The sequence below is a fragment of the Sus scrofa genome, chromosome 7 (genome assembly GCF_000003025.6).
Source record: "Sus scrofa isolate TJ Tabasco breed Duroc chromosome 7, Sscrofa11.1, whole genome shotgun sequence".
Taxonomy (NCBI): domain Eukaryota; kingdom Metazoa; phylum Chordata; class Mammalia; order Artiodactyla; family Suidae; genus Sus; species Sus scrofa.
Genome location: NC_010449.5, coordinates 38,344,830 through 38,368,791, shown reverse-complemented (window position 1 = coordinate 38,368,791; position 23,962 = coordinate 38,344,830). Strand labels below are relative to the sequence as shown.

General features: G+C 40.4%; 1 protein-coding gene across 3 annotated transcripts in view; it reads left to right on the top strand.

The window, feature by feature from the left end:
- ZNF318 (zinc finger protein 318) overlaps positions 1 to 23,962 on the top strand; it is a 45,512-nt gene that overhangs the window by 20,092 nt on the left and 1,458 nt on the right. Inside the window, exons 7-10 of one of the 3 annotated variants that reach the window (XM_001926792.6) lie at positions 3,574 to 3,777; positions 4,234 to 4,333; positions 5,261 to 5,379; positions 5,655 to 12,664. In XM_001926792.6, the coding sequence (XP_001926827.1) occupies positions 3,574 to 3,777; positions 4,234 to 4,333; positions 5,261 to 5,379; positions 5,655 to 8,981 (3,750 nt within the window). In that variant the 3' untranslated portion in view covers positions 8,982 to 12,664. Of the gene's footprint in view, positions 1 to 3,573; positions 3,778 to 3,881; positions 4,334 to 5,260; positions 5,380 to 5,654; positions 12,665 to 14,118; positions 14,264 to 23,962 lie in introns of those variants that run through there. The other 2 variants (XM_021098751.1, XM_021098752.1) reach the window with 2 other exon arrangements.

Genomic DNA, 23,962 nt, shown 5'->3' with positions numbered 1-23,962 from the left:
TCTCATAAACATCTCAAAATCAATATAGCCTAAACTAAACTAACAACTGTGCTCCCCTTCCTTCTAACCTTTTCTTCCTCCATTGTTACCCATCTCAATGAATGACACCACTACCTAATAGTTTTCATGCCAACAACCTGAAAAGCATTCTTGGTCCTTCCCTCTCCTCAATTGCTCCACACAGCAAATCAAATACAGATTCTCCCAATTCTCCCTCCGAAGTAAATCTCAGTTCCATTCATCTCATCATCTCTATTTCATCCAAGTTCAAGCCACCCTCAATTCTTGCTCCTACTGCTACAGTCTTCATTCTTTCTCCATGTATAGCCAGTGATTGCTGTACTTGCTTGCCTACCTCTTCAGTCTTGTTCCATGCCTCTTTCTCCCTTTGTTCTCTGTAATTTCATTACTGGCCTTTTCATTCCTCAAATAGTTCATCCCCTTTAATGTCTGCATCTTCTCTTTCCTCTGGTTACCATCCTCTTCCCACTCTTTTCTTATCCTGTCTTCTAACTCATATTCATCCTCAGGTCACAGCTTAACTTATTTCCCTGACTCCTTTCCTTGATTTTCCAGGTTGTTAAATTTGCCTAATACTCTTATAATACATTGACATTTTCCTTCTTAGCAGTTATGACTGTTGTAATTATATAATTACATGTGTTCGCCAAATAGACTTTAAGGTTCAAGGGATCAGGGATCATATCCATCTGATTTTCCAATATAGTCCCCGATACATAGTTCATATGTGCCTGGCATGTAGTAAATGGGTAGTGCTCAAGAAATATGACACCACACCTTAACACTCCTGCCACTTCAAAATGCTTTTCCAGATGTGTAGTATGTATAGTATGCTCTCTAATTTTGCATTTTATAATCCTCCTAGCCTGGAATAATCTTTCTCCCAACCCTATTCATCCACTACGGCCCAACTTGGATACTTGCTTCTCCATGAGGAAATCCTGAATTATACCCAGATTGAGGGAGCAGCTTTTTTGGCACTCCCGTTATATATTACTTTGTTTCTTTATAAGACTTATTTTGTTCTCTCTTATTGAAAATATGATTAAGATCATGTCAGTTCTCATGCCTGTCTCTTCCACTAAAGGAGAGCTTCTTGAGAATAATAGAATATATAGTTTCTGACTTTTGTGTTTCTCACAGCATCTGGATGTCTAGTACATAGTAGATGCTCAGTTTATGTTGGGGGTTAGAGAAGAAGATATTCTGTATTCTCTGTCAATGAAGCTGTAATATTTTTATATCTTCCTGAGAGAGTTCTCTTTCTCAACCAGGTAGGACAATATTTTTATACCAGTAACATGGAGTGCAGGGCCTTGGAATGGGAGAAGAGCTTGAAAGTTCTGGCCCTTTGTAGTTGACTACATTGTTTTGAGTTCCATTTATAACCAACTCCTTGATAATATATCATCTTGACTTTAGTGAGTCTTCATGTTCTCTGATACTAACAAGGATGTGTTGCCATTTGATTTTCATTTCATCAGTAAAGAATGTTCTCTCCATGGCCTTTGTTTCCTGTCCTTGGTATTTCTTCTTTCTTTGCCTCTTTTTAAAATGCATAATTTGTTTAGTATTTTCTTGAATAGATCATTTCATAAAAATAAACAAATACACTCAATTCCACAATTCCATTCACCTAGACACAGCTGTTACTAATACCTTGTCATATATTATTCCAGATACCCTTCTTCTGTTCATTTGTTTAACAAATAGGTCTTAATCTCCAAAAAAGTGCCAAGCACTATTCTAGATACGGGAAGTATAGTAGGAAACTATATGGACAAGGTCCTTATTCTTGTGAAATAGGAGAGGAGAAGATAGTCAATAAATAAGCAAGTGCAGGTTAGGTAATGACAAGTGCCTAAAAAAAGAAAATAGGGTAAAGGATAGAGTAATTAGGGAAGTCTTTTGGATAAGGTGACAATGACATTCTATGTTTATTTACATATCTTTATTGATTATTCAAATATATTTTGTTACTTTTCTCAGTATATCATGAACATCTTTCCATGTCAATAATAGACTTCTATAGCAGCATTTTTAGCAACCTTATTTTTGTTATTGTTGAATGAATACCAAAATTTAACCAATCAAATCACTCATAGTTTGACACAATTAAAAAATTTCTCTAGAGTAAATGTCAAAGAGTAGAATTTCTGGGTCAGGATATAAAGAATTTTGAGATTTGTAATATCTATTCCTAGATTATCTTCTGGAAAGATGGTGCCTGTTAGTACTCACCAGCAGTGTATGCACGTGGCCATTCCCTACCTGCTGGGTGTGATCTCTTTAGTGATTCTTGAATAGGACTCTGATTGGGAAAGAGTATCCTTGAAGTCTTAATTGTATCCCTTTCTCCATCTTCCTCTTCCCACCAGCCAATATTACAGGTGCCCAGTTCCCTTATCTTGTCTACTGTAGACCCTCATTCAGACTTACCTTCTCTGTGTTCCAAAATTATCTTTTTTCTGTGCTTCACTCCCCAACATTATCCAGAATTTTCATTCCCTGAGTACCTTGTTCCCAACTTGCTTACAAATGAATTCATATTAAAGTATTTATTGTTGATAACTTAATGTTGGGGAGTTAATATGTTTTAAAAGAGGATTCATGTTAACTCAAAGATGTTAAACTCGGAGTTCCCGTCGTGGTGCAGTGGTTAACGAATCCGACTAGGAACCATGAGGTTGCGGGTTCGGTCCCTGCCCTTGCTCAGTGGGTTAACGATCTGGCGTTGCCGTGAGCTGTGGTGTAGGTTGCAGACGCGGCTCGGATCCTGCGTTGCTGTGGCTCTGGCATAGGCTGGCGGCCACAGCTCCGATTAGACCCCTAGCCTGGGAACCTCCATATGCCGCAGGAGCGGCCCAAGAAATAGCAAAAAGACAAAAAAATAAATAAATTAAAAAAAAAAAAAAGATGTTAAACTCTAAGGTGGTATTTTGGGCAGTTAGAGATATTTTACCCAGACTCATTTAAGTCATGCTACAGAGATGACCATCCCTTTTATCTATGTCAACTGTACTTTCCAGTTTTCTGTACCAGGATGTGTCTGTGCTAAGAGAATTGATTATTATCTGTTTTCTGCGCTTGTTTATTCTATCAATTACCTTTTCCATTTTGGTTTTTCTTCTCTCCCTAGTTGTTATTAGGATATATAAATTTAACTAATGCATAGGTAACACATTTAACATCTGCCAAAGGGTATAAGGTAAAGGACTCCTTTCTGTTCTTGTTCTCTACTTCCCCTCCCCAGAGGCAACCAGTGTTTCCATAATCTTGGGTATTCTTCTAGATATTTTAGGTTATATGAGTAAATATATTGCCATTATGATTTATTCTCCATGAAGGCACTGTGGAATCTATTCATTTCTGTTTGAACCTTGCAGACAGCTTTCTCATGGGGTTTTTCCCAGTTTGTGCAGCTTTAGACATTGGAATTGTGGTTAAATGGTCCTATTTGTGTTATTGTGGTAGGCTACTTGCTTTTTCTGAGAGAAGACAGATGTGGACTGCCTTGAATTCCTTCTTAGTTCAGGTTTTCCCCTCTTCTAGGAATCAAAAGTGAACAATGAGAATTCCTGTACTAAGAGCCCCAAGCCTGCTGAGAGCCCCCAGCCAGCTGCTAAACAATCTGATCAGCCGGTTGCTGCCTATGAATATTATGATGCTGGCAATCACTGGTGCAAAGACTGCAACACCATCTGTGGGACCATGTTTGACTTCTTCACCCATATGCACAATAAGAAGCACACACAGGTAGGTATCTTGCCCTCTGTTATTTCTATTCTTGCCCTCCTTGCCTTCATATACTCCTATCTGCATTATAAAGCTGGAAAAATGAAACATTCTCATATGGGCAGGAGCCCCACTCTGAAGAGCCAAGAGATACCAACAAAGGAGACATCATCCCCAGGGCGCTCAGTCCAGGGGACCTGCCTGTAACTAAACACCATGACAAGTGTAAGTGAGGTTTCTACCTCTTTTGATTCCTTGAGTACCTGATTCTTTGTTTCATTTTATCCATTGCTGGTACTTTCTCTAACATTTGTTTACCTTTTCCACAGGTGATTTCCATTTAAACAGTTGGCAGAATGGGTGGGGGTGGGTAGCTGGGGGCTTCTGGTCCTCCGTGGTGTGGGGGAGAAAAAGAAAAAAAGTAGGTCATTCAGTTTTTAGTGCTGTTGTGTGAGCACCTCTGCCTCTTGCAAATAGACACTGGATCCCTACAACAGACCTTGGGCTTCAAAGACCCAGAGTGAGGCCAAGCAAGATGCAGTAAAGCGCACTGACAAGATAACTGTTCCTGCAAAAGGTATGTTTCCTCCCTTTTTTGTGGTTTCTTTACAGTCAGTTAGTGAAGAGATATCCCTGAGCTAAGATGCAAGGAAGCAGCATGGAGTGAGATGTAACCATTACTTCTAACAAAGCTGTAAGATTGCTTTTCATGTACAAAGCAGTGACTAGGTCCTAAAGAAATAGTCATCTGTAAGACAAGAACGATCCCTACACGTACGGCCAAAAATCTAACAGATGTTAAACATATACATACATAGCACTCTAAAATACAACTTTCTCTGCTCAGTTCAGGAGCACATAGACTAAAATACGACTTTCTCTGTCACTGGCTTATGCACCAAAATCTTAATTATTTGAAATCCAGGTTAAAAGAACAGTAGAGGTGCAATAATATAACTACCTTTTCAACTAAGAACTATAATGTTTTTGAATAGTTATTTTTAGAGGTGAGGTTGAGAAATAGAGAGTTTCTTTGTCTTTAAGCTTCTTAATTTCTTACCTTTGTAAGTAGTCAGTGCTGCTACATCCTTTACATCTGTGGAAGATAGATTCCTAAGTAATAAATAACAATATGAGAAATCCTCATATAAATGGCATTGGGCTATTTGGGAGTATAGCTTTTAAATCTCCTAAGACGGTTAGTGCTGGTTAGATTTTGAGGAGAATCAGCAACAGAAATGAATCTGGCATGGAAAACTCTTGAATTAACCAGTTAGTGTTTCCAAAACATAGAAGGAATAGAGGTCTTGAGTTAAAACTTTTAGTTGGGAAGACATACCACTGAAATTCATCTAACTGCTCCTTCTGACTTGAAAGTGGGTAAAGTCCTCTATGTCATCAGCCATTTTACTGCAACTGCAAGATACCTACCTGTGTGTGCTTTAGTTGCTGTCATTCTGGATGGAAATGACTTATTTTCTTGACTTTCTTTCAATTATTTCAGGCTCTGAGTTTCTGATTCCCATCACTGGATATTATTGCCAGCTCTGTGAGGAATTTTTGGGGGATCCAATTTCTGGAGAGCAACATGTGAAAGGTCATCAACACAATGAGAAATACAAGGTTGGTCTTTGTAGTGGCCTATGGAGCTTCCCACTTTCTGCAGTAATCCTTTTGACATTGTCAAACTCAGAGCCAGGAAAAGTCATTAATGCTTCAAATTCTATGTAATCCCTAGGAAGTTTTCCTCAATCCTAGTAAGAAATGCTGACCTAGTAGAACCATCTATAGCCTTGAAGAAGGTGACTCTAAATGAATTCTAACAGTAACAGGGACAACTTTTCTCTCTTTTAGTATTTTGACCAGTTATTGAACTATTATCTTTTTTTTTTTCCTAGAAATATGTGGTTGAAAATCCATTGTATGAGGAGCGGCGGAATCTGGACCGCCAAGCTGGCTTGGCTGTGGTCCTAGAGACAGAACGGCGACGGCAGAGTGAGCTAAAGCGCAAACTCAGTGAGAAACCAAAGGAAGAGAAGAAAGAAAAAAAGGCAAAGATCATGAAAGAAGTAAAGGAGGATGACAGAGTGTCTGAGGAATTAGAGGACCAACTCTCTGAGGGTGGGAACTCCCCTGAAAAGACTGAAAATAAAAGGAAGTCTAGCATTAAACTCCAATTAAAAGAAGAAGTAAAGAAAGAACTACCAATATCTTCCTCTTTTGGGAAATTCAGCTGGAAAAAGCCAGAAAAAGAGGAGGAAAAAAGTTCAGTGGCCCTAAGTATTCCCAAAGAAGAGGTTGTGGAAAGTAGTAAGGACAAAGAGGATGGCAAAGCCGAAGCCGGAAAGGCAAAGCCCATCAAAATCAAGCTCTCTGGAAAAACTGTTGTTGCACATACTAGCCCTTGGATGCCTGTAGTGACAACTTCAACTCAGACTAAGATCCGACCCAACCTGCCCATCCCATCCACAGTCCTCCGCAAGTCAGGTTCGGCTACAGTGAGTAAGCCAGCACCTCTTAATACCTTTCTGTCCATCAAGTCCTCTGGGACCGCTGCTAAGCCTCTGCCAGTGGTTAAAGAGTCTTCAGCTGATCTCCTGTTGCCTCCTGACATCATTTCTAAAGCATTTGGAGGGGAAGAGGTGATTCTGAAAGGATCTCCAGAGGAAAAAATGGTGCTGGCTGAAAAGAATGAGCCATCGCATATACCTGAACAAATGCTACCACCTCCTCCACCACCACCTCCACCACCACCTCCACCACCCCCAGTTATACCTCATCCAGCTGCCCCATCTCCTGCTCAAGCAAGTACTCTCTTGGCTCCAGTAAAATCAAACCCAGCTGTATCTCACACTGTCGGCCCTGGCTTTGTGGGTCCTAACATTTTGAATCCAGTGATGCCGCAGGTAGCCATCATCGCCTCAGCACAGCCGGTTGCCATTCCTTCTGATGAAACAGCTCCCGGGGTGAGTGAGAGTGACCGGGACCAGACCCTGTTCTCTGTGTTAGTGCGTCCTCCACCTCCCCTCTCAAGTGTGTTCAGTGAACAAGCCAAAAAATTGGAAAAGCGAAATTCATGCTTAGCCACAGCCAATGCTAAGGATCTATATGACATATTCTACAGTAGTGGTGGAAAGGGGGCCCCTGAGACTAAGCTGAGTGGTGGTCCATTGGCCAATGGGGAAAGCAAAGCTGAAAGTTCAGACACCTCTTCCACTTCTGCTTTGAACAGCAGCGCATCCCAAGAGGAGTTGCCTCCAGATAGAAATTTGGTCTCTGCTCCTTTAGTCAGCAGCCCTGAAAAGTCCATTTCAAAAACTCCAGTGTCCCTAGGGAAATGGTCAGTTGTAGAAAATGTAGACTCAAAAAGCAGAGGCAGCGGCTGTGGTTTCCTACAGCCTCTGACAAGGTTGTGCCAAAACAGGCCTTATGAAACTGTTACCTCAAAGACAGAGACTTTGGCCATGTGGACTTCTAGCTCTTTCCAAAGTGATGCTGAGAGGGATGTCTCTCCAGAGGGGAAAACGGAATTTGACCTGGGAGAGCCAGGGCCACCAGGTGTAGAACTAGCCTCTGAGCTGTCAGATACACACTGTCATACCATGGAATCTCAGAAGTTGGTAGAAACCCATCTTGCGAAATCTAGTAACCAGGATGAAGAAAGCCAGGAGTGCCACCAATCTAAGGATTGTGGAAAAAGTGAGGCAGAGACAAGCACTGAACTAAAAGAAAGGGGAACAAAGCTCTCTGAGAGAACAGTAGGAGAGGAGACAGGTATCAACATTGGGCCCAATAGCATAGAGGGTTCTAATTTGAACCATAAGAACAGATATATGTGGGAGGGAGAAGTAGAACAGCCCAACTTGCAAATGACTGACAAAAAGGCTAAGCAGTCCAAGAAGTTGATAACAGGAAGTAAAACTCACAATAAAGTAGTGACTGAATCAAGTGCACAGGCTTTCTCTTCCACAAAGGCAAAAATAGACTCATTTCCGTCAGAAGCTAGGTCTTTACTCCAGAACCCACAAGATACACCTGTGAAAATTTCTGCCCCAGAATTGCTTCTTCCTTCCCTAGCCAGATCAGATATGTGTTTGACAGATAGTGAACAGGAGCAAGAAGTATCAACTGGTAGTGAGGAGTGGCTAGGAAGTTCAGTTCCAGAATCAGCTTCTAGAACTTCTAGGTACAGAAGCCTCAAACTCAAGAGAGAAAGATCAAAAGATTTTCAGGGTAAAATGATCTATGAACTGACTGTTTGGGATGAGAAGAATAAGAAGCCAGAGACCTGGAAGAGCCCAGAGAAACCAAAAACAGAAGCCCTGAAGCCTCGAGATGTCCATCCAGAACTGACAGTGACCATAGAAAGCAAGGCCTTAGAAAACTTCGAAGTTACAGACTTAAAAGTAGAAGAGCTTGCTGCCCTGGGGAACCTGGGGGATATAGGTGTTGATTTCTGCAATACTCAGGTAGACCCAGCACACAGATCCCCAGCTACCCTGTCTCAGAAAGGATGTGAAGAAAATTCTATGTCACCTATAGGAAGTAATCCCTCCACTCTCACTGACTTTGAACCAGTACCATCCTTTTCTGAATTTCCGTTAGATTCTCCCAAAACCCTGGTACTTAACTTCAGAGCAGAGGGTGAACAAAACTCATCTAATCCCAGAAGTGGGAGGATCACTCCTAATATTTTGAAAACTGGACTTTCTGTAGAAAATATTGGCCTTGGCTTGGGAAGCCTAGAGGGAACACACCAATCCCTTGACCTGTTAGCAGGAGGAATGATGTCTGAGGAAATGGAAGAAACTTCTCAATTAGAGAAACAAGATTCACTCAGATTGGAATCAGAAACAATTAATCCTTTAGGCCTTGGGCAATCTCCTTGCCTTCCAGACCTTGTTGACTTCGTCACTCGGACATCTGGAGTTCAAAAAGAGAAGATATGTTCTCCTCTCTCTGAGCCGGGTGGCCTTCCTGAGTGTAGTTCCCTGGAGATGGGACCACTACAGCTAGAAATACCGAATCCATCCGTCACAGAGATAGCACTTCCTCAAGTAGATGAGTACAATGACAACCCCTTGAATATGGTAAAATCTATGGCTTCAGGGTCCCAAACAAGGGAGCAGGTAGTTGGAGGCAGTATGGTCCCTCAGGAAATAGCTGCACAAGAAACTGCTGTTGATGCCATCCACGGCCACACAGAATCCAGTGTTCATGACTAAGGATACACCTCCAGAGTTACTTGTGGATGAATCACATTGGCTTCTAAAAATCAGGTGCCCAGATGACCCAGGACTGTCTCATCTGGAACCTACACCAAGAGATGCAGTCAGCGTCTTACAGTAAATGTTCATGGAAGCTAAAAAATTTACCTCCTTTCCTTTTTTCCTTCTCCTTAAGATACCAGACAAATCAATCGTAACTTCTATACATATCTGTAAAAAAGTATTTTCTGTTAATTATTATTATTTTTACCAATTTATTTTCTCCTACTTTGTCATTAAAATCAAAATGTCTATCTGGCTCACCACATAGTGTGCTTTGATTGTATTTTGACTTTGACTCTGCCATTTCTGGAATGTGGGGGAGGAGGGAGACAGAGCTGACTTCTCCAATTGCTGTGTTGTATTCCCACCCAATTTCTTGGGCAGCTGATGGATCTCTGGGAGAAACACAAGAAAGCCTGCTGAAATGGAGAACTGCTGATACAGGAAGGATTGTTCATCTCTTAGGCTTCCATTTGGATGGGCCTGCCTTAACATTGTTTGAAATGCAGCGTGAGTAGCTCTCTTGTTTACTGTTTACTTCCTTGTGGCATGTCAACCCCCACACTTCCCTCATTCTGTTGCCTTTGCTTGAGATGGTCCTACAACCTGTTTGGAATTGGCCTCAATAAACATGGAAGAAAATCTAGCAGGCTCACTTTTGGAAGACGACAAATCGGTAAGGCTTATTCATGGCTCAGTGCCAGAAGCAGATACGCTTTTTGGGTCACTTTTATTTTTGAAATGGCCTTTGTTCATTCTGTTGTGATCCACTGACACTGTGTTAAATTGTTTAGCAGTCATTTCTGTTGTGAAGAGGTAGAAGATCTGAAACTTGTTTTGAGATTGGACTCATTCTCTGTTCCACACTCATATGTATTCCTTCCTCTACCTCTTCTTTTCCCAGGTTATTTCCACCATAGTGTGGTGTTTTGGGTTGTACATTTTGTTCAAAAGATTAAAGAATTTATGAGTTGGCTTGGACAAGTTTAACTTTATTTTTAATGTGTTGATTACTTGGAATAAATGCGTTAAGCTCATGTTTCTTTCTGGATTTTTGTTTTGAAACCACACACATTTGAACTCCACAGGAAAACTAGAGCAGTGAACTCCTGCTACTGTATTGTCTGTCCCCCCAACCCCAACTTTCTTTTCCCAGTTATTAGGGCTAATTCCTTCATGTCAGATTGTTAGGCTATATGATCTGTCCCCCAGTGCTGCCTGGATGGGTAGTAAGTAGGTGACAGTGTCTGGTTTTGGCATTTTTCTGCTGTGAAACTTTGTACATACCATTATGTTGACTCTCCCCAGTGTTCCTCTGGGAACTGAGGTCCCCAAGAACATTCCTGTTCTAATTGAAGGTGCTTTTAAGGAATAAGGAGCTTGGTTCTTAGATTTTCTAATAAATGTCCCAGTTTCCTCTTGATATCCCTGTTGTCAGCAGTTTATAACCTGGCTCAACAGAGGCTTCAGAGTCTTATTCTCCCACTCACTCCTCAAAAAAAAAAAAAAAATGCAAGTTGCTAAGAATTCTTTTTTTCCCTGTTTCCTTGTTTGCAGAGTTGCAGAATCCCTGTGTTGATTTTGAGAAGGATGTTTTTCTAAGACTTGACTAATTTAGAATTTGTCCTGGCCTCCCTTCTTCATCTTGTGGAAAGGGCACAGCTTTGGAATAGTTAGGTCCTTGGATGTTCCTTGGCCATTTGCCTTGATATGATTTTGGACAAGTTACTTTGCCTTACTGTGTCATAGGGATTTTTTTTTTTTTCTTTTGAGATGGAGGATCATTATCTCCATCTCATACCAAATGTGTACAGGGTTAGGCCATCCTGAGCAATCTTAGGTCTGCTTTTTAGGCTGAAGCCTGAGTTTAGAGCATTTTTCTGGCCGAAAAACTGTAAGCAGACTCAGAAGGTGCCCTCTAGCAGAACGTAAACCCAAGCAATCTTCAGAGATATATTTCTTTCTCCAGAGAACTCCGCATTCTAGGACCCTATCTGCAGGAATTCAGAGAACCAGAAGAGTTTAAGATGCAAATCGTTATTGGTTTTCAGGCCTGTTCACTTAGTAAGTTCCATCTCCCTTTGGGGGATAGATGGGTGGGTTTAGCATGGAAAGGGGTTAATCCTATCCAGATCCCACTCCTAACCTCACTCCATCTCAGAAGGAGTCAGAATCTTACTCAAGGGGGCCACTCAAGAAGGATGGGGAAGGGAAGAGGCAAAATCTAGGAAGAGAAGAACTAATTCAAGAAGGCTGAGGCTGGAGTACTTTGAGCAACTCCCCTTGTACTATTGATAACCTCAGGTTTTATACCAAAGACACCTACCAGTCTTAGGCTTTTTACTGGAACAATGCCCACTTCTAAGACTCGAAGCAATGGCATTCTTCATATCTGCTTTGAACAAACAGGGAGAGCTTTTAGGATTCTGTAGTTAGGTCAGAAAGTGTTGCTAGCTTCCTCTTTGACCATTGGGATCAGGTTTTGGAGCCCATCCAGAGAAGCCATGTGAAAGGAAGGGCAGAACTCTAATGCAGTTGCTAGTGCCTAGAGATAGGGGCTGTTTCTTTTTATTCAGTACTATGACAGTACTGAATAAATTTTCATCTTAGGAGACAAAGGTACATGCAAAGAGTGGACCCTAATCTTTACATGCAGTTTATGGTATATAACTTTTAAATTTCTGCAGACATCAGAAACAGATTTTATTGGACTCCCTCAATTGTGAGAACAGATGATCAGCATTTAGGTTTAAATTTGGGCAAACACAAAGTTTTACCTAAGTTGTATAAATAACCCCCTAAAAATCCTCCTTGGCATTATGAATGGAGGTCTCTTGCTTATAAACAATACTCTTTCTTCACAGCTTGCTTCAGGACACAAAATACTCTTAACCTTTCTGCTAAGTATATCCATTTTACCCTATGCCACTCCATCTTTCTAAAAAAGTCAAGAAGTTAGTTTATGTTTTCGTAGCAAAGCATGCCAGAATATATGTCCATTTATCAGACTGCAAGATTCAGGGCCTGAGAAAGAAAGGGGAGGTAGGGCTGGAGTGTTTGGACATAGAATACAGGCATACAGTAGGGACATTAAGTATGTTAGAAAAAAAAGATGGAGGTGGGCTAAGAGAAGGAATGGCCTATAAAGGAACTAAGTGAAAAATACATATTTCCAAACTGGTTCTTTATACCTACCAAGCCCTTGATGAGAACCTAAGCAAGGTCTTCATTCATTAACAATTCTCTGAGAACATGGAGAGATGAAAATAGTTTGGGATTACGAACACATTTCTTCTTTCTTTAGAGTTTAATTTTACAATAATGTTTATATAATCTTTAACTAAAAATTATGTATACAATGAAACTTCTCCTAAAAAAAAGTTAACAAGATTTGCCCTTCATCTTTATATACTTTCAAAGAACCATGTGCATTTTTTCACTGTAGCACTTAACGTGGTAGTACTTTTAAATTTGTTTGTTTCTTTGATTAATATATGTCTCCCTCCCACCCATCCCTCACTAGATTATAAACTCACCAAAGCAGGAGGTCTGTCTTTGCTTACTGTTTTTTCATCATTGTACTCATAGTGCACACTTGCCTGGCACATTAAGAGGGCTCAATAAAAATTTGTTAAAATAATTAAGGTGTTAATAGCTATTTTTTATTAACTGTGAATACTTAAGTGAGTGAAAGCTGTAAATTGCTGATTGTATTTTCTGGGTGCTAATACTCTGGAAGCTGACTGTCCTCTTGCTTCTGTCCTGGATCCTGTGTACAAGGCACTGTCTATAACAGTTAAGTGCATATCAAGGTTGCCAGTGACCCCTTCATCTCAACAGCTTTCTTGAATAGTGGTGCCAGGCCAGGGGTTGAGGGGACACACTGTCCCTGAAGCTCCAGGAAGAAAAGCAGGATAGGAAGGGAGGGTACACTGACCTTGGAGTTAGCAATAATAAGCTTTGAGGACTCTTGATTTTCAGATGGCTCCCTTTTTCATTCTACCCAGACTTCATAGGCATGTTGAAATCAGTCAGTTAAACCCCAAATCCCTCTGCTTTGGTTGAATGAGTAATTAAGCCCCTCATGGCCCAGCATCCTTTGGTCACCTCATTAAAACTCTAAATCAAGCTGTCAATTTATTTCTGGAAGGAAACAAAAAAATTAACCAAAAAAGTTGTCTTTGGGAGAGGAAGGAGTGATGCTTTCATTTTTTGTATCTTTTTTGAACATTCTGACCATGAAAGTGCATTTGATATAAAATACAAATATTTTATACAAATATAAAATACACACATAGGAAATATGTAATTTTTATGTCAGTAAGAGTTATCTGGTGCTGTGGGATTATAGGCTAGTTTTTCCCTCCTTCTGTATACTTTTGTGTATTAAAAAATAGTGTTTTATTTTGAAGTTGTATCTCTCCCTTTTACTGTATCCCTATCTTCATTCCTCTCATCACTTTTCCATTATGACAAATAGGTAATGCTACTTTTCCCACAAGACTCCCTAAATTCCTCTACTTCCATCAAGGCTGGGCAACATACACTCTTTAGGAATCTCCATTCTTGAAGAATACCATTCTTTTCTTACTCTCTTCCTCTTCCCTTTCTCTAGCTCCTACCTATGTGGATCCAGTTATGCATTTCCATTCATGCTGTATAAGCACTTGGACATTGTATTATATAAATCAAGAGACTTCGCAAAACTTACTTTAATTCAGGTACACAAAAGATACCACAAAGTCTTTGTTGTATGCAAAAGGGCAGAAGATAACTCATATCTAGATGTATTGATTAAAAGCTTTATAGGCTTGTTCCTTCCACTCATGGAGGATCAGGCAAGAAAGGTTTTATAGAAGACAAGGGAAATGAGCATGTTTAAGGGAAGTGAATGAGCAGGGTGAAAATAGAGACAGAGTTACATTATGGTAAAGGAAGATTAAGTCAACGAGATTGAGGTTCTGTTTTCTTTCATCTCTCTGATACACTGCCTCTGCTAAAGCTCTATCCATCCCTCCCATAGCCTATCTACATTAGGATGATTATGGTGACATTTACTCACTCTCACATACCTATCTTTCTTTCTTTTCAGGAGCAATTCCAGAAGTCTTCAGATTTCTAGAAGGAAAGACTGCAGAAGACATTTCTGCCCCAGGGAGGCAGGGGTAGAAGCCACATAAATGATGAACACTCTGGGGGCCAGTGGGCAGTCACCTCTAGGGTCTGTCTTGCAGAAGGTAGGTATGGTTGCTGGGCCAGGAATGAGTTGTGGAGAAGTCCCTGTCATTTTATCTGCCAGGATATCATGAGTGGGTGAGCAAATATGGTATATATGTGTGGCTGTATCTTTGTACCAGTAGAGAAGGAACAAGATGGGGCTAGGCATGGTGTATACATTAAACTTGCCACTCCTTATCTCAAATTATATCCTAACTTTCATCTCTCATTTTCTGCCATGATACTTATGTTAAAGCTGTGAAATTCAGATCCTCTCATCCCTCCTGGGCCCAGTGTTCCCAGCAAGTAGAACATCTCCTTATCTTGGTTTCAGCCTCCCTTACTGGTCCATACAAGAATCATGGTAAAAATTGGGGATGTCCTTAGAGGAACGGGGTATGAGTAGACAAAGTCTCAAGAAAGGGAGGTGGACAATCACAAAGGGTGTACTTGAAAAATCCTGGAATTTCAGACTTCAAGACAGCTGTCTGGTAGTTTCCATTCAGCCTTGCTACCTCTTCTATACCCATGAAAACTTTTGGTACTCAAAAGCAGACAAGCAATCTTTCAGAATTCTAAGGATTATACCACCTTACTCTCTGTCCATCTCAAATGCTAGTAGGTGCTTGTTTTACTCCTTTTTTGTGCTTTGGGCCTGTGCTCAGGAACACAGTGAAAATAAGAACCAGAACCAAATAAAATTTAGTTGACCTTTAAGTCTTTCAAACGCAGAGATTCATTTAAATCTGAGCTGCCCCAACTCCAAATTTTACCCTTAAAACTGTTAGCCTGGAGTTCCTGCCATGGCATAGCAGTAACGAACCCAACTAGCACCCATGAGGACACCAGTTCGATCTCTGGCCTTGCCTCGATCAGTGGGTTAAGGATCCGGTGTTGCCATGAGCTGTGGTATAGGTCGCAGAAGCGGCTCGGATCCTGTGTTGCTTGTGTCTGTGGCATAGGCCAGCAGCTACAGCTCCAATTTGACCCCTAGCCTGGGAACTTCCATATGCCATGGGTGTGGCCCTAAAAAGACAAAAAACCAAAACAAAACACCACACAAAAACTGTTAGCCTAGTTTTGTTTCTCATTTTTAAATCCTGGCACTTTTAGAGTCATGGGGGTCTACTTTACTACCCAAATAAATCTGTGGTTTGGGTAACTTTTGGGACTATTCATAACACTACAAATATAAACTGCATAATGTACAACCAAAGCCATCAGTAGAAAAGAAGGTAAGAAGTATCTCAGGGCCTCTTGCTGGTGAGTTTATATCAGTTAAGGACTGTCATTCCTCAGGCATGACCTCTGGATGAAGCAATGGAAAGCAGCCTGGTACCAGGGCTGCCAACACTTTGTCATCACCACCTTCTCTCCCTTGCTCAGCCCGAGATCTGTTTCTCATCACCTATCACATTCCTCTGCTCAGGGACAATCAAGGATGTTGGTCACAGCTTTCATTCCTAAATGTAACTCACCTATCTACCGCCAGCCCCTGGTTTGCTGCTTAGATCTCCCTTCTTCAGTGGTGTTTTGAGTCTGTCTTTGAGATGTGCTAATCTGGGGCATGGGCAGAGGGAAAGGAAACCTTTTTCTTAGAATAATATTTTTCCCTTTGGACTTTTTAAATTTGGTATGCTAGAGTTCACATATGTTATGAACAATGAAATATTTATTTATTTATTATTATTATTTTGTCTTTTTGCCTTTTCTAGGGCCACTCCTGCGGCATATGGAGATTCCCAGGCTAGGGGTCTAATTGGAGCTGTAGCTACCGGCCTACACCAGAGCCACAGCAATGCCAGATCTGAGCCACTTCTCTGACCTACACCACAGCTCACAGCAATGCCGGATCCTCGACCCACTGAGCAAGGCTAGGGATCGAACTCGCAGCCTCATGGTTCCTAGTCAGATTCGTTAACCACTGCAGCATGACAGGAGCTCCTTTTTTTTTTTTTTTAAACAATGAAATATTTAAAATCTGCTTTGTTATTGAAGTATAATTCATACAACATTAAATTTCACATAAGAGTTGTCATTTTAAAGTGTACAGTTATCTTTTTTTAGTGTTTTTTATTTTTATGGCTGCACCTGACATATGGCTATGAGTCGAATCAAAGCTGCAGCTGCAGGCCTGTGCCACAGTTAACAGCAACGCTGGATTCTTAACCCACTGCACCTCATGGACACTACGTCAGGTTGTAAACCCGCTGAGCCACAATGGGAACTCCCAGTTTTTATTATCTTGAAGGTGAAACCATCACCATTATCTAATTCCAGAACATCTCTATCACCATCCCCTTTAAAAAAACGCATACCAATTAGCAGATATTCCCAATTATCCCCTATCCCAAAGCCACCAGAAATCACCAGTCTACTTTCTCTCTATGAATTTGCCTTTTTGGGACAATTCATATAAATGGAGTCAGACAATATGTGGTCTTTGCTTCTGGCTGCTTTAACTTAACATTTTCAAGGTTCATATTATACCATGTATCATAACTTCATTATATTTTATAGTTGAATAGTATTTAATTGTTTAGATATACCACATTTTGTTTATCCATTAGTTGGTATACATTTGGATTCTTTCCACTTTTTGGCTGTTATTCTGCTATGAACATTTGTGTACAATATTTGTGTGGACATATGTTTTTAAATTCTCTTGGGTATGTACTGGGTCATATGGTAACCCTAACTTTTTGAAATATATAATTTGGGGGTTCCCTTCTGGTGCAGTGTGGGTTAAGGATCTGGCATTGTCACTGCAGCAGCTCGGGTCGCTGCTGTGGCATAGGTTCCATCCCTGGCCCAGGAACTTTCATATGCTGCAAGCACATAAAAAAAATTATATGTGTATTTTTATTACAGTCTAAATACATATAAAAAACAAAAGCACACACAAGTGAATACACCTGGGTAACCAATACCCAAATAAAAAAATGGAATATGACCAACACTTATGTGTTGACCAGCCCCTCTCATGTTCTCTTGCAATCACTACTTTCCTGAAATGTACTATTCTGACTGCTATCTCAGGTGGTTTTGGTTTTTGTTTTATGGAAGTGAATTTCACATAAGATAAAATTAGCCGCTTTAAAGTGAACAATTCAGTGGCATTTAGTACATTCACAGTGTTGTACAACCATCACCTCTCTCTAGTTCTAAAATATTTTCACCACCACAAAATAAAACCCTGTGTCCATTATCCAGTTAGTTCCCTTTCCTCCCTCCCCATAGCCCCTGGCAGTCAGCAATCTTCTTACTGTCTCTATGGATTTACATATTCTGGATATTTTATATAAATGGAATCATACAATCAGTGACTTTTTCTGCTTTCACTTGTTTTTGAGGTTCATCTATGTTGTAGTATTTATCAGTATTTCATTATTTTTTATGGCTGAATAATGTTCCATTATTCACTTGTTTTTGAGGTTCATCTATGTTGTAGTATTTATCAGTATTTCATTATTTTTCATGGCTGAATAATGTTCCATTGCATGTTTATACCTTAATTTGTTTATCCATTCATTTGTTGATAGATATTTGGGTTGTTTCCACTTTTTGGCTGTTGTAAATAGTAATGCTGTGAACAGTCATGCACAAGTATTTATTCAAGTATTTGTTTTCAGTTCTTTTCAGTGTATACCTAGCAGTGGAATTCCTGGGTCACATGGTTATTCTATGTTTAACATTTTGAGGAACCATCAAACTGTTTCCCATAGCACCTGAATCATTTTTTATCCCTTCTAGCAGTGTACAGTGGTTCTAGTTTCTCCATATCCATAACACTAGTTAATTTCTTTTTTCATATATTATAACCATCTGAGTAGTTCATTGTGGCTTTTTTCTTTTTGACCACACCCACAGCATGAGGAAGTTCCCTGGGTCAGAGATCAAACCTGAGCCAAAGCAGTGACCCAAGCCACAGCAGTGACAACACCAGATCCATAACCCACTGCACTACCAGGGAACTCCTCAATGTGGTTTTGATTTACATTTTCCTGATGACTAATGATATTGAGCATCTTCTCATGTGCTTTTTGGTCATTTATATATCTTTTTGGGAGAAATGTCTAGTGATGTCCTTTCTCATTTTTAAAATTGGGTTGTTTGTCTTTTTGTTGTAGAATTATAAGAATTCTTTACATATTCTGGATACTAGGCCTTTGTCAGATACATGATTTGCAAATGTCTTCTCCTATTTTGTAGGTTATCTTTTCACTGGTTTTGTTGGCTATTTTTTTCTTCTAGTTCCTCAAGGTGTTGTTAGCTTGTTGATTTGAGATCTTCTTTTAAAAAAATATTTACAGGAGGAGTTCCTGTCATGGCTAAGCAGTTAACGAACCTGACTAGCATCCATGAGGAGGCGGGTTCAACCCCTGGCCTCACTCAGTGGGTTAAGGATCCAGCGTTGCCATGAGCTGTGGTGTAGGTTGCAGATGCAGCGCAGATCCCGCATTGCTGTGGCTATGGCATAGGCTGGTGGCTACAGCTCAAATCAGACTCCTAGCCTGGGAACCTCCATATGCCACAGGTGCGGCCCTAAAAGACAGAAGGACAAAAAAATTTTTTTAAATATTTATAGGAGTTCCCATTGTGACACAGCGGAAGTGAATCCCACCAGGAACCATGAGGTTGTAAGTTCGATCCCTGGCCTCGCTCAGTGGGTTAAGGATCTGGTGTTGCTGTGGCTGTGGCGTAGGCTGGCAGCTACAGCTCCGATTGGACCCCTAGCCTGGGAACCTCCATATGCCCTGGGTGCAGCCCTAATAAGACCAAAAAAAAAAAAAGACAAAAAAAATTTATAGCTACAGTTTCCCTCCGAGCACTGTTTTCAATGCATCCTTTATGTTTTTATGTGTTGTACTTTTATTTTCCTTCATCTCAAAGTATTTTATAGTTTCTCTTGTGAGTCCTTATTTGACCTATTGGTTCTTTAAGAGTGTGTTGTTTAATTTCTACATTTTGTAAATTTTCTGGTTTTCCTCCTGTTACTGATTTTTAACTTTATTCCATTGTGGTTGGAGAAGATACTTTGTATGATTTTAATCTTTTTACATGTATTGAGACTAGCTTTGTGACCTAACATGTGATCTGTCCTGCAGAATGTTAATATGTGAGCCTGAGAAGATTGTATATTCTGCTGTTTTTGGATGAAGTGTTCTCTGTGTGTGTCTGTTAGATCTTGTTAATTTAATGTTGTTCAAGTCCTTTCTTAGTGAACTTCTCTCTAGACGTTCTGTTCATTATTGGAGTATTAGAATCTCTGACTATTAGTGCAGAACTATTTCTCCCTTCAATTTGGTCAATGTTTGATTAATATGTTTTGGGCTTCTGTTTGATATGTATGCATTTATAGTTGCTGTATCATCTTAATGAGCTGACGCTTTTATCAGTGTATAATGACCTTTTTTTGACCCTTGTAACAATTTGTGGCCATGCCCATAGCATGCAGAAGTTCCTGGGCCAGGGATCCAACACGTACCACAGCAGTGACCTGAGCCACTGCAGTGACAACACCAGATCCTTAACCCATTGCACCACAAGAGAACTCCCAATAATTTTTTGTTTAAAGTCTATTTTGTTTAATTTTAATATAGCCATTGTGACTCTCTTTTGGTTACTATTTGCGTAAAATATTTTTTTCTATCGTTTTACTTTCAGCTTATGTGTATCTCGGGATCTAAAGTGCATCTTTCATCGACAGCATATAGTTGGATAACTTTTTTAAAAATCCATTCTGGGGAGTTCCCATTGTTTCTCAGTGGTTTAAGAACCTGACTGGTATTTCTGAGGATGCAGGTTCTATCCCTGGCCTTGCTCAGTGTATTAAGGATCCAGCGTTGCCATAGGCTGTGCTGTAGGTTGCAGATGCAGCTCAGATCTAGCATTGCTGTGGTTGTGGCTGACAGCTGCAGCTCTGATTGGACACTGCCTGGGAACTTGCATATGCTGCAGGTGTGGCCCTAAAAAGTTTAAAAAAAAAATCCATTCTGCCAGTTTCTCTCTTTTTATTGAGGGGCTAATCTACTTACATTTAAAGTGATTATTGATAAGAAAGGACTTCTGGTATCTTGCTGTTTGTTTTCTTTTATGTCATATCTTTTTTATTCCTCAGATCCTCTTGTATTTTTTGTTTGATTGACTTGCAGTATATCATTTTGATTCTCTTCTTATTTCCTAGTCTGTATATTTTTTAGTTATTTCCTCAGTGGTTACCATGAGGATTGCAATTAACATCTTAAATTTATAACAATCTAGTTTGAATGGATACTAGCTTAGCTTTGATAGTGTACAAAAATTCTCTTATATACCTCCATCTCACTCCTTATATTGTTTTTGTCACAGATTACATCTTTATATATTGCATGCTATTTGACATAGTTTTATAATTATTGTTTTATGCATTTTTCTTTTAAATCATATAGGAAACTAAAAAGGAGTTACAAACCAAATATACAATAATACTGGCTTTTATATTTACCTTTATTACCTTTACAAGATTTCTTTCTCTCTTTGTATGGCTTCAAGTTATTGTCTAATGCATGGAACCAAAGTGCAGCCAAAAGTGCATGCCTAGGGGCTTCTCAGGTCTTAGATTTGTCCCTGGGGATACACTTTGCCTGCTGGATTTCCCATATACATGGTAGCTTTTCAGATCCTTAGTTCACCATATATCTTCCTCTTCAGACTCATCCTTTCCAGACTTTCAGATCTGTCTGCTGCTTGTCCCATTCACTGTTTCTTTCTCTGGGCAACTGGTAATATATGTCTTCAAATGCTCTTAATGGATGTTACTTTGAAAGTTGCTCCAGCGTGACCACAGGGAACCATCAGACCGGGCAAAATTCACATCCACAATCTTTTGAGAACAAGGCGCATATTGCTTTCCCCCTGGCACCAGCAAGCCACATCAGGAATGTGAGCTCTTTTCCCCATGGCCATCTCTAAGCTGGGGAATAGAAATAGGGGATGGTAGATAGGTAAGCAAAAATGCTACAGCGTTTTGTTACTGAAATTTAGTAGCTGCTTTTTTCATTAAGTACACCACTGGTTGGACTCCACTTTAAGTTTTTATTAGATTCCAGAGTTCTGAAAAAGTTGACTCTCTAAGTTTTTGCCAGCTTAATGATAGCTTTAGTGGAGGAACTGATCCTTAGAGCTCTCTGTTCTTCCATTTCTTTGACATTACGACATTATAATATGTTACCTTTTTTTTTTTTTTTTTTTTTTTTGGCTTTTTGCTTTTTCTAGAGCCGCTCCCGCAGCATATGGAGGTTCCCAGGCTAGGGGTCGAATCAGAGCTGTAGCTGCTGGCCTACGCCAGAGCCACAGCAACATGGGATCCGAGCCGTGTCTGCAACCTACAGCACAGTCACTGCAACACCGGATCCTTAACCCACTGAGCAAGGACAGGGATCGAACCCGTAACCTCATGGTTCCTAGTCAGATTCATTAACCACTGCGCCACAACAGGATCTCCAACAATATGTTACTTTTTGAGGAACTCTCAGACTGCTTTCTACACCTGAACCACTTTACATTCCTACCAGAAATGGGAGAGTTTCATTTTCTCCACATCTTTTCCAACACTCATTATTTTCTGTTTTTCTTTTTTTTGTCATAGCCATTCTATGTGGATGGTAAGTGGTACCTCCTTATGGTTTTTTTGTTGGTGGTGGTTTTCTGTTTGTTTATTTGTTTGTTTTTAGGTCCGCACCTAAACCACATATGGAAGTTCCCAGGCTAGGGTCAAATCAGAGCTACAGCTGCTGGCCTATGGCACAGCCAGTTTCTGCTACACCATGATGGGAGGTCCTCCTTATGGTTTTTATTTTAATTTCTTTTTTCTTTTTTTTTTTTTTTTTTTTTTGTCTTTTTAGGGCTGCACCCATGGCATATGGAGGTTCCCCAGCTAGGGGTCTAATCGGAGCTACAGCTGCCGGCCTATACCAGAGCCACAGCAACGCCAGATCCAAGCTGCGTCTGCGACCTACACCACAGCTCACAGCAATGCTGGATCCTTAACCCACTGATTGAAGCCAGGGATCGAACTTGCAACCTCATGGTTCCTAGTCACATTCATTTTTGCTGCGCCACAATGGGAACTCCTAATTTCCTTTTTTTAGAATTGCACCTGTGGCATGCAGAAGGTCCTGGGCCGGGGTCAAACCCATGCCACAGCAGTAACCAGAGCCGCAGCAGTGACAATACTGGATCCTTAATCTGCTGAGCCACCAGGGAACTAGTGATTTGCATTTCTTTAATGACTAATGATGTCAAGCATCTCTTCATATCTTCTTTGGAAAACTATCCAAACCAAACGCTTTGTCCATTTTAAATTGGATTACTTGTCTAAGGTCTATTTTCTTTCTTTCTTTCTTTCTTTTTTTTTTTTTTTTTTTGCTTTCTAGAGCTGCACTTGTGGCATATGGAAGTTCCCAGGCTAGGGGTCCAGTCAGAGCTGCAGCTGCTAGCCGCAGTCACAGCCACACCAGATCTGAGTTGTATCTGCAAACTACACCAATGCTTATGGCAATGCTGAATCCTTAACCCACTGAGCAAGACCAGGGATCAAACCTGTGTCCTCATGGATGCTAGTCAGGTTCATTACCACTGAGCCGCAATGGGAACTCCTCTTTTTATTATGGCCACACCCATGGCATATGGAAGTTCCTGGGTCAGGGGTGAATCCAAACTACAGCTGCAACCTACGCTGCAGTTTGTGGCAATGCTAGATCGTTAACCCACTGAGCAAGGCCAGAGATCAAACCCCGCATCCTCATGGACACAATGTAGTGTTCTTAACCCAATGAACTACAATGGGAATTCCTGCAGTCGGATTCTTAACCCACTGTGCCACAGCAGGAACTCCTAAGGTCTCTTTCTTACATATTATTTCCTAGTCTTTTTTCTTACAAGGTTATCCTGAAAATCACCTCAGGATATGTTTGTATAAAGCTGTCTACAGTGTCAGAATTTTACATGTGATGTAATTCTTAAATACAAGAAGCCGCACTTCTTTCTGTATAAGAGTGCATGATGTATTAATTAGGATGCTTTCGGTTGTAACAGAAACAGAACTCAAATAAGCTTAAGAAAATAAATGGATAGGTGGTAATTTGTGGTTTGGTAATTGAGTCACAATTAGATCCAGGATGTCAGAGATGTCATTAGGACTCTGTTCCCCATTTCCTCAATTCTGCTTGGCTTCTCATTTTCTCTCCACTCAGGGGCAAGTTATCCCCTGCAGTCTCAAACTGCCATGGTCCATATAGACATCTATCTCAAAAATGAGAGTGTATTTTTCCTTATAGCACCAAAGAATCTCAGGGGGGATGTTGATTAGTGTGACTTGGGTCACATTTCTGTCCCTCAACAATTACTGTGGCCAGTTGGATGAAGTACTCAGACCAGGCCCAGGTCATAAGTTCACCCTGGGAAGGCAAGGTCTACCCTACTGAAGAATCTGGACTAAGCTTAACTGATGTACAACTGGGGGGGGGGGGGGATGAATTTCTCCAAAGGAAATGCTTCTAAGTATAAAATGTACCCTATAGAACTGCAAAGATTCAGTGCCTTCTTTGTAGCTTTCCTCTTTGTGGCTTTTTATCAAAAGGTGGGTGCTCAGGTTCTTATCCCCAATAAGATACTAGTAATTGCTGCCCCTTTTTTGATGCTAAGAGTGTAGGGTAGTAAGAGACTAGAAATAAAGA